At 35.7% G+C, this 10698-nt stretch overlaps 1 protein-coding gene across 1 annotated transcript; it reads left to right on the top strand.

Moving 5' to 3' along the window:
• Positions 1-4405: 4405 nt before the first annotated feature.
• Positions 4406-6497, top strand: LOC122820561. The gene is made up of 6 exons (XM_044098109.1): positions 4406-4524; positions 4699-4761; positions 5135-5179; positions 5333-5359; positions 5451-5825; positions 5917-6497. Exons 1-6 carry the CDS (start codon positions 4497-4499, stop codon positions 6078-6080), a joined length of 702 nt encoding a protein of 233 aa, XP_043954044.1. The 5' UTR covers positions 4406-4496; the 3' UTR covers positions 6081-6497.
• The last annotated feature ends 4201 nt before the right edge of the window (positions 6498-10698 follow it).

The raw sequence follows: 10698 nt of genomic DNA, 5'->3' as shown, positions 1-10698 counted from the left end.
AACAAAACCTGTGAGGCAACAGTAAAAGTTCTAAATTACTTTGTGTTTATCTGTGATCTACAAAGTAAAAACCACAATTTGCAGATTATCAGTGGAGAAGCAGAAGTTTAAACATGGACTGTTATAACTCCTGTAATTCCAGGAAATACTTCCTTGTTTTCCTTGAACCACAGGCAGGGATCATACATTTCTGAAAACAAACGCAGCTTCCAAGAAGTTCAGTTGTCACGTGGCTGGATGTCGTTTTGGGATTTGGGTTAGAGTTCAGATATTAACTGAATATAAGTTACAGTTTTGGTAAAGTTTTATTAATGAATATAAATCTAAACACTGTCTTGATGACAGAAATACAAACATTAATGCTGGTGTGTGTGGTTCACTCTCTAGTACGTTGTGTTTATTCTGCGATTTGCTCTCAGTTCTGATGGTTTATAACTGCTTCCAGGTCAGCACAACTAGAAGCACAAACATGACACTTTCTGATTAATAAAATATAATTATATCTAATTATGATACAGAAAATGTTTTGTTCATTACCCGCTTCCAGCTACTGACATGTTTCCATGAGTCCTCTTTTAATCCAGGTATAAAATAAATTTGTTTCATTGTTTGGTCTCGAACTTGTTACATAAAAAACAATTAATTAATACTCATAAATTGAAATGAAAAACAGGCGTAAATTCAAGCTGGGAGACTCTGTCCGCCTACATGCATCATCTATTTGTCATGCCTTCGCCTCATCCAATCAGCAGCAAGTTGTCCCTCCAATTCAGCCAATCATCATTCAAGAACCCCTTCCTAATGCCAAACCTTCATGGATCCACCTGCTTCCCGGCCGTGCTTCGACCCGTCTCCTCGTCTCCTCCCCGTCTCCTCGTCTCCTCCCCGTCTCCTCCCCGTCTCCTCCCCGTCTCCTCGTCTCCTCCCCGTCTCCTCGTCTCCTCCCCGTCTCCTCGTCTCCTCCCCGTCTCCTCGTCTCCTCCCCGTCTCCTCCCCGTCTCCTCCCTCATCCTTCCAGGCTTCACTCCACCATCAGTGTCTTTGCCCTGGGGGAGAAGGCCACCCTGGGCCCCGCCCTGACTTGTTCATCCAAGCTGGCGGCGGCGATGCACGTCTCCTCAAAAGAACCTCAAGTTACATAAAACTTTCTAACTGTTGTTTTTTTCCATCTGAGTTTCTCCAGATTAAAATCTATTTTATGTTGTGGTCATTTTCACTTGACAAATCTGTTTTTAAATTAATTCAATGTCAGTTGTTAAAGTTTTGTGCCTTTACTTAAATATTTATAGCAGTAAATTTTTACCCTGCAGGTTCATCCCACCTTTTCTACAGTAAAGTCATAAATTACTCTAAAGTAATATAGATGTTTCCTTCATGAACACATGGAAGAGCAAACAGGAAATAATTGGAGTTTTTATTTTTTAATTCTTAAAACATTGTTTGTTATCATATATAAATGTTCTGGTTGTTTGCTGTTCAGATGATGGAGACAGTTTGTTCCCTCAGGCTGAACTCCAGGCTGAACTCACATCCTGAGTTTCTCTACTGAGAAACAAAGTAAGCATATTTGCACTACCGGAGCCTGCCTTCAAAAACAAATATTGGGTCTGCATACACATATATATGCACATATTGATCTTCTCATTCTTTAATTGAAATGATGCCACTGTGAAATGGCTACATGGTGTTCAATTTTGTTCTCAAAAGCTTAGAAAGCCAATATCTATACACAATCTGTTTAAGAATATGTCATTTCCATGCAAATGAAACCCAATAATCAGCAACAATCAATAAGGTAATTAAGCAATTATTCGCAACATAGCACCTTTCACAGAAACCATGCAGTCAGATAGTTAACATGGAGGGATTAATAACGTTAAAAACTGCTGCAAAGTCTAACCAGATTAAATCCTCCTAAATCTGCAGCCATCATGTTTTCACAGAACATTTTCAGTAATATTTAAAATACATAAAAACACATTAAAAAACATTTAGCACAACAGTGTGGAGTTTTGCATTCGGCATATTTCAGCACATATTTACACAATAAGAGGAGAAAAAACACTTTTCTAAATAACTTAACATTTTATTAACAGATTTTACCCAAAATAAACAAACTGTAGAATTTGTCTTAGCTACAGAAATTTAAACAACAAACCAGAATAGAAAACCAAAAGCAAACTTTAAATTCTGTATGAGAGTTTCTGCAGCTCAACGATAATAAAACTGACTTCAGATTATTTAGACACTTGTTTTATCCAGAAAATGTTGATAAAATCAATCAAATACAGTCCAACACTCCAGACAGATTATATTCAGCTACATAAACTAACAGTGTGGCCAGATGTGGGATATGGATGATAAAGCAAAAAAATAAAAAAACAGAAGGAAAACATCAGGATTTAGTATTTTCTTTTAAAGTACTGCGGTAAAACAGACTAATTATTACATTTTAAGGTAAAAAAGTAACTTTTTTCAGTTACCAAAACAGGTTTTTATATAATCAAAAAACTTATCTTAAGATGAAATAACTTTGATGTTTGCCAAAGTTTACAGTTTGTTAGTTCTTCCTTTCCAAATTTCAGGCGATTGAGCGACAAAACTTCACCTTTGCAGCTCAAATGAACTCAGATCAGCCTGTTGGCGAAATTCTGGAAACAACCTGAAGAGACAGAGAAAGATACAACTAATTAAACCTCCAGAAGACTTTTATATTCTCTGTATCATCACTTTTTTGGTACTCAACTCTAAACTGTTTTTATTAAAGTCACATTTAATGGATTAAGAGCCCATCTCTCTTACTGCCAGGGCAATAAAAAAAACATCTAAATAATGGATTTTTTTCATCATATTTATCACACAATGAATGATCGAAATTTGTTCTGCATCACAAAAACAGCCGACTCAGGACTCTCTCATGCAACAGTCACGGTGTTTCACCTGAGTGAAGTTGGTCTCACCACAGTGGTGTCAAAGGTTTATGCTACGTTTGTGCAGCAAATTTCTTTTTGCTTGTGCTGCTTAACTTTGAAGATTTTAATGAACGTTTAAAGTTCAAAAGGTCTTTAAACCCCCTTTTACTAAATCAAAATTACCTTTAAACTTCCATTAATATCTTTATCAAGATTGTTGGGTTTATTTTAGTTCCTAACCTGAAAGGAATCAACCAAAAACAACAAGTTGCTTTTCTGCAGAAAAGGGAAGCAGAGCCAGACGGGGAGAACCGCCGTCAAACAGTTTCTATGGTCAACTCCACTGGCTCTCAGTTCACAACTGCCTTTTATTATGATTACAAGGAAAAAGGTTGGGCTTCTTCACACAGTCACACAAAGAATGGATCAAAAGAACCTTCTGTGGACATGCCCTCACAAGGGCACGAGGTTGACCAGTACCAACCAGTTTCACAGGCAGCTGATAACACAAACAGTTAATGACCAAAGCAGCTGAGGACACAGGAATGTGTAAACATCCTAAAAACAGTTAATGATGTAGCACAAGAGAAAAGAATTCAAGAAAACAACACACAAAATAATAATATGAAAACATTACCTTTCAAATAAACTCATAAGCAAATGAACTTAGATAATTTTTTCTAACAAAAATATAAAGATGTGCTGCTTTGTCTCAAAGCAGCACAAACAAATATTGTTGCTGCACCAACCAGCACAAACGTAGTTGAGTTGATTGACGCCTATTTTGTCTGATTTGTAGAAGGTAGAGAGGGCATTTCCATGTTTTTAGTTCATTTAAATTTCTCTGATGGTAAAATGATTGTATTTACCCTCCTGCTTTGTTCTCCAGTTTCAGTCAACATGTTTTTTTTGTGTGTATTTTTAGTGTATTTTAGTGTATAATAACCTGGAACAAACTCCTACCCAATGAATCCAGGTCATGATGATGAAGACTGGAAATCCAAACCCATTTTGAGTCTTGGCAGATCTTCTTCTTCTGTTTTCTCCACCAGTACAAACCTGCAAGTTAGATCAGGAAATAAACTTTAGATTGTTGCAACAATCTTCTGAATTCTAAAGAAATTATTTCACTTTTTCAGATCATCCAGCCAGGAGTTTGTTGGTTTAGATTTTTTTCATGGCCTGTTTTGTAATTTATTTTCAATCATTTAGATTCAGTTCCTGAATTTAAAACCTAACCAACATTTTGACGGCACTTGGAAAAATGTAATGTTTCACTTGTTGATTTTTGTGTTTTTATGACGTAAAGCACTTTGAACTGCCTTGTTGCTGAAATGTCCTGTAATATTAAAACTTTGTAACTTAGAACTAACAGATGAAAACACTTTATCAGTAAGTTCAGCTAATTGTTTTGTTTCTCTTTTTTTTGAGGAACATGAAAGTGAAAACTGTAGCTGCGTCTGAAACCCAGATCAGTCCAATCACAAGACCTAACAGAGCGTGTCCTTCCAGCCACCGGACCCCCCTCCCAGACCAAGCCACCCTGTGCCGCGCTACTACTGATTATTGTCAATAAAGCCTTGAATGGCTCTCCTGAGAGTGATCTTTGCATGTGGGTTCGGAAGATCCAAACAAACATGACAATGATATCTTATATACAGTCTCCTCCTAGACACTGATCCAATCACTTTTAACAATCAATAGTTGTTACAGGATCAAAAAGAAAGATAATTGTGTCCTGTCGCCTTAAAGCTGTTCTGACTGGGTTTTCTGTTTTTCTTTATAGATTTTTTTTTAATCCCTGTACTAATGGCTTGGACAAAAGAATTGGGTTTCTGTCTCTGGAAATGTAAGTATATATTAAGATATTCTGTCAAAATGCTTCACATCCTCAAATTTAACATTTTTCTATTTACTTGTTTTAGAAAATGTTCTTCTAGGTTCAATACTGAATCACATTCTGGTGCCATAAAGACTCATATATGAAACATATTTGTGCACTTTATCTTAATCCATGGATATTTACTGTTAGTTATCAGTAAAAAACCTTAAATAGTTTGTGATTAATTCAAATACCCACACAGCCATGCATTGACAACTTACTGACTTGATTAGAAAAAGTTCAGGGTTATTTGTCTTTATCACAAAAACTGATGATGTCAAAGTGAAATCAATGAATTATTGATCATAACACTGATTGTTTTTTATGTTCTGTCTCATAGGGAGAAGTGTTATTATGTTGATCTGGCTCTCTTTTCATCTCTGTGGTCAGTTTTCACTTTCATTTCATCAAGATCATAAAATAAACTGTTTGGTATCTTAATGTTTGATTATAGATATGAGAGAAAAACAACAAAACAGCCACAGAGAACAGAACTATTTTTATTACATGTTCTCACTTTCTCTCTTTGTTTTCTCAGCACCAGGAAATGGAGTTCAGATTATTTGTAAGTAGAATATTTAGAGGTTATAAAATCAAAGTTAGTTGTAATAAAGGTTTAATATAATTTCCTATTGTCCCGTGTTTCTGTCTGTAAGTTTTATCTTCGTTAGCGTCAATAGAAGTAAATGTGACACAGAAGTTTTATCAGGCTGAGAAGAACCACAACATCACACTGGATTTCACCTTCACCATCAAACCAGAGTGTTCACAAAATGTCCGGCTTGTTTTTTGTGACCAAATGAAGTTTGACAAGGTTTTATACCACTATGTTGAATTTGATGGTGACACAGCGTCGGAGTCTCTGGATGAACAGTTTTCAGGACGAGTTTTATTTGACAAAGACGTCCTGAGAAAAGGACGAATCAGACTCCATGTGTCCAGACTCGAGATGGAAGATTCTGGATTTTATATCTGTAAACTGAAGATTGGCCAGTGTCGGGGCTGGGACACATTTAACCTCGTTGTTACTGGTAGGTGAGCTTTGATAAGTCAGTAAATTTATACTTTGAAGTTTTCTGTTTGAATTTTGTAAAAGGTTTATTTCCTCCTGTCCTTCACCAGACATGATCACCACAGTTCCTCCATCTGAAATCCCATCAACCATCAGCCCTCCAGCAGAGAATCGGGGAGGGACAGGATTATTTATTGTGATACCAACAACAGTAGTGACTATTCTGATTATTTGTTACTTTAATTATAGAAAGAAAAATAACTCTGATGGATAACCTCTCTGGCCAAGAAGACAAACTGTGTCTTCTTGACCTGTTTCATGGTATTTGTATATTCTAATATGTTTTGTGGGCTTTATATGTATTAATTTGGCAACTAGGATCAATTTATAATCATTTTTATTGTGGATCAAAGTAACATAGTTGATGCTAAAACATAAAATAGCAATGACTTTTTTTTTCTGGGTCTTTCAATAAACTTTCAAAGCACTTTATAATATTAAAATATCACAGAGCAGCTATCCTGGATTAAAAACAGATTTGTTTGTTTTTTCACATAGATTTCTTCCCTGCAGAAGGAAACTGATTACTTCATTAGAGTTTGAGTCTAAAGGAAAAGTTTCTCATGCTTGTTTAGAGTCAGTGGGTTTAAGTAACTTCCTGGTTTGTGGTTAAATCAGCTGAACTGAAAGAGAGAAAAACAATAAAGTTTTTTAAAAGAATGAAAGTAAAACTGCCAGGACATTTTTTTACTTTAGATTTTTAACAATGAGAGAAATTTATATTTTAAGTGAAGAAACAATGAACTGAAATGTTTTCAATGATTAAAAACGTTTAACTGTTTCTGTTAGAAAGTTTTTTCTCCTTTGTGTCTTTTCAATAAAATAAATGTCAAAACATGCAGAATATAAATAAACTGTACAACAAGAAACTTTTATAATATAATGGTATGTGAAGGTTTTGATAAATGTTCATGATGGTAAATAATCTTTTACATCCAATCAGAACAATCAGCATTAATATCGATTCAGCTGAAGTTGGTGTCACAAGATTCACTGTAAAAAATAAAACAAACAAACTGGAAAATCTGCTTGATTTATTTCTATTCTCTTTTCCCACAAAATTTGCTTCGTAATGAAGACGAATCAGATTTTCACTGTAAGCGACAGAACAGGAACAACAGTTTTAACTGAAAACAAAAGAATGTGCAGACATTTTGAGAATTAATTCTCAAATGATGAAAGATCATTCAGTGTCAGATTTACAGTTTAGTGTATTTTATTTTATGTTTTATTCTTTATTCTTCATTTAAAGTTCTCTCACAACTGACCAATTAGCAGTCAAGTTTTCAGGCAAGTAAACTAGAAGTTAAGATTTATTATCAAGAGTTAAATTAGCCTTTCAGAAGAGGAAGGTTTTTTCATGCTTTAACTAAAGCTGCTGTCAGATGACGAGAATCAGACGTTGTGGCTGAGAGCAAGTTAAAGAGTTATTGAAGTGACTGAGGGAACACGCGGGTTTTCCTCTGACCCACATCGTGACTGTCAGTAAACTGATGATGTTATGAAGGACGAGTATTGAAAAAAGCTGGAGCTTCTTAAAGAGACAGAAACCAATTTCGGCTTGAACATCATTTTAACATCACTGAAACAGTCTGGTAAAGAGTGATTTTTAGGAATATCCAGGAACTGTCAAGCTGAAAAAGAAAAGGCAAACGGAAGAAGTGATAGAAAGAAAAAAAGCTAAAAAAGACAAACATGGCGGACCTCTAACTGTTTAGTTCAGAAACAGTGACACCCAGTGGTGAAACCTAAAATGACACAAAGTATGTCCAAAGTGCTGCAGGGTTCTCCATCGTTCATTTTGCTCATTATTCTGCTGTATCAGATCGATCAGACCTCCTAATTATACTGAATGTTCAGCAAAGCTTCATGCATCAATCCAAGTCAGAGTCGGATTCAACTGTAACAACAAACATTGCAGTTCAATCTGTAATTTTGCAATTTATTTAAACCAGTTGATCATGAAATTCCATTTTTTAGAAGAGTGTGAATGTGTATTCAGTCCCAGCAGAGCGTGGTGAGACTGTGTAAGTAACTGGTCCATCTCCAGCAGGGGTGCTGATGTTTATCTCTGTACCATTAAACCTCGAACATAGCTGACGTTGGTCACTTTGTCCCACTGCAGAGTGATGCTGCTGTTAGTTTCCTCCAACGACTTAAAGCCTCTTAAGTACCCAGGAGCTATAAAACAAAAAATAAAATGCACATTTTTTTAGCTCTTCCTCAGAATATAGAGATGCCTTAAACTAAACGACTCTAAACATTATGTTCATAGAATGTTTAGAGTCGTTATATAAACATACATATAAAATCCATGATAAGAAAACACATTTGTTTCATCACTTTTCTTAATTTTGATAATTTAATTCAGTATTCAAATGTATATTTACTCTATAAAATTGTTCACCGATGTATTGCCCCTACTTTGAAAAAAAATTGTCCCTCAATTTTACAAAAATATTTGGGGCTACTCAGTCGACCGCTAGGGGGCAGTGTAGCGTTGCTAACATCTTGTGCGGCATCACAGCTTTCTGTCGGCTGATATATAATTTTACGGATGGATTCTTATTAGGTGTGAACTGCAAGAACATAAAATCTTATCAAGTAATTGTCGTCTGGCTTCTACTGCAAACATCTTATTACACTTGAAATAAGACAAATTAGTAACTTTTCAGCAAGAAATATGGGGTTGTTTTATGTAAATTCTTTAATATTGATTTTTAGTAAAGTTCCACTGGAAGATCATTTCACTTATAACATAACATTTTCCAATATGATGAGTAAAATAGCTTGCCAGTGAAACTAGTACTAAAAAAAGTCAATATCGAAAACTTAAAACTCCTACTTATTGTTGAAATATGAGTTAATCTATTTAATAAGTTAATCTTATTTCAAGTGTGCTAACATATTTATACTGAAAAATAAACCAAAAATGCTTTGTAAGTTTTAGTTTCTGCAGTGTGTTCTGTAGGGTTTCTGTTTAGCTCTGCTTGTTTTATTTGTTTTTATGTTGTTAGGATGATGGTTTGTATTTTGTGATTTTTATTTGTCCTCATGTTTTGTATTTCGTTTAGTTTTAGTATTACTGTATGTTTTGGGCACTACAGGTGGAATGGTATACTTCTCCTTCGACGTATGTTGTACGTTGTCCCATTTTAAATAAATTCATTCATAATTATGTAAATTAGACAGAAATTAATTTCTCCTGAATCTTTTAAGACTTAGGTAATAGATCTATACCTGCACAGAAAGCTTTGTAGCATCCCAATAAAAAGACAGGCTTGTATTTGTAGTAATTTCCAGGGCAGAGTTTCACCTGGATGGTATTTGTATTTTGTATACCATTGTAATGAAGAGATCTTCATTACTGGGACTATTTTACGGCACTATTTTACATATATAGCACTTTAAAAGTATTTTTGCACCGTATTAACAAGCACTTTATTTAGCATTGCACTTTAAGCAAAAATTTGCATAACAATAAAAATTTGCACACAAGAAGTTTTAATTATATTTATTGAGCATTTTAGTAATTAGCATGTAGCCTTTGTTCTGGGCTCTGCACAGCTGCTCCTCATTGATGAGTGAGGTTGGTTGCTGTTGCCTGTGAAGGAGGATAATTGTTACTCAGAGCAATGAGCTAATGGTGAGGAAAAACTAAGCAAATGTGTGCACAATCTGTTGAGTGTGGAGTGCTGTGGTAGAGTGACTCACCTGTCTTTTCTGTGTCCTCTCCAGGGTGTTTGGACACATTCTACCCTGGGGGTCCAGATACCATAAATAGCTTCTGGGAGAAGCTATTGAAAGGAGTAGGGGGGGAATTGTTTATGGGTTTTGTGGTGTTTAATTAGGGCGTAATGATAAAATAGAAAATATTTATAAAAAATAAATAGAAGTGTTGTGTTTAATAAAATGTATTTTATTTAAATAGATGGAGATTGATTAAGTGATTCCCCTGTGAATTAAATGTGGTTTGGTCCGTCACAGCTGGGACTATTTAAGGCTGAAGTTTCACCTGTGAAGGGTTGTTGTTGATGCTGAGTGAAAATAAACCACTGCTGTTCTCCACCTGACTCTGGCTCAAGATTCATCCTCACTAAAAAAAATCCAACCGCAAAAGGTCGTCCTGTTACAACCATAGCAGCAAGTGGTGTGCCAGGTTACACTCTGTGCGATTTACAATTTCATTGATCTGTGTAGGATGAGGTTCTGTTATCCACACAGGACCCATGGCTCCACATCTTTGAAATTCAATGCACCTGTTCAGGATGTAAGCACTGAACAGACCCAGGTAGAAACGATACCAGCCTTCCCAGTGAAGATTCTCATCACATCAGACATTACTCGTGTCTGTGTTATAAATGGAGCGCCAGGTGTCGATCACTATGGGGCCGTCGTTGCAGGGGTTGGCACACTGAGCAGTTTCATTGACACCGAAGCAGTCCATTACTGAAGAACAGGTCACACCTCTGCAGGTGACGACTTTCCCATCTTCATGTAAGAAGAGAAGAAGAAACAAATTGTCAGTGAGAAGCAAACTGCTCTAGGTGAGAATCAGAGTGTGAGCAACAGGGAAGGCTGAATGTAGGAACAACCTGCACAAAGTCAAACTCCATTCAGTGTGTTGATAATTCAAACGTTTAACGTGCTTTACTGAATAAAAATGTAACTGATGTGGTATAAATTGAGGCCATTACCTAAAACTTTGTAATATTTGGCAAAATAGAACCTTTGACCCAAGATGACAGAATTTTGGTTTGGTCCACTGCTTTCTCCTCATTGCCTTTTCTTTAAATGAAGTGACTCATATCAGGTTGTTGTGTTAATAAATG

Source organism: Gambusia affinis, linkage group LG18, assembly GCF_019740435.1.
Source record: "Gambusia affinis linkage group LG18, SWU_Gaff_1.0, whole genome shotgun sequence".
NCBI lineage: Eukaryota > Metazoa > Chordata > Actinopteri > Cyprinodontiformes > Poeciliidae > Gambusia > Gambusia affinis.
Note: the sequence above shows the minus strand (reverse complement) of the source record. Positions and strands in the feature narration are given on the sequence as shown.

Coding starts and splice junctions, on each gene's coding strand:
- LOC122820561 (XM_044098109.1), top strand. CDS start 4,497: ATGGCTCTCCTGAGAGTGATCTTTGCAT. Junction 5,360..5,450: donor AAATGGAGTTCAGATTATTT/GTAAGTAGAATA, acceptor TCTGTCTGTAAG/TTTTATCTTCGTTAGCGTCA. Junction 5,826..5,916: donor ATTTAACCTCGTTGTTACTG/GTAGGTGAGCTT, acceptor GTCCTTCACCAG/ACATGATCACCACAGTTCCT.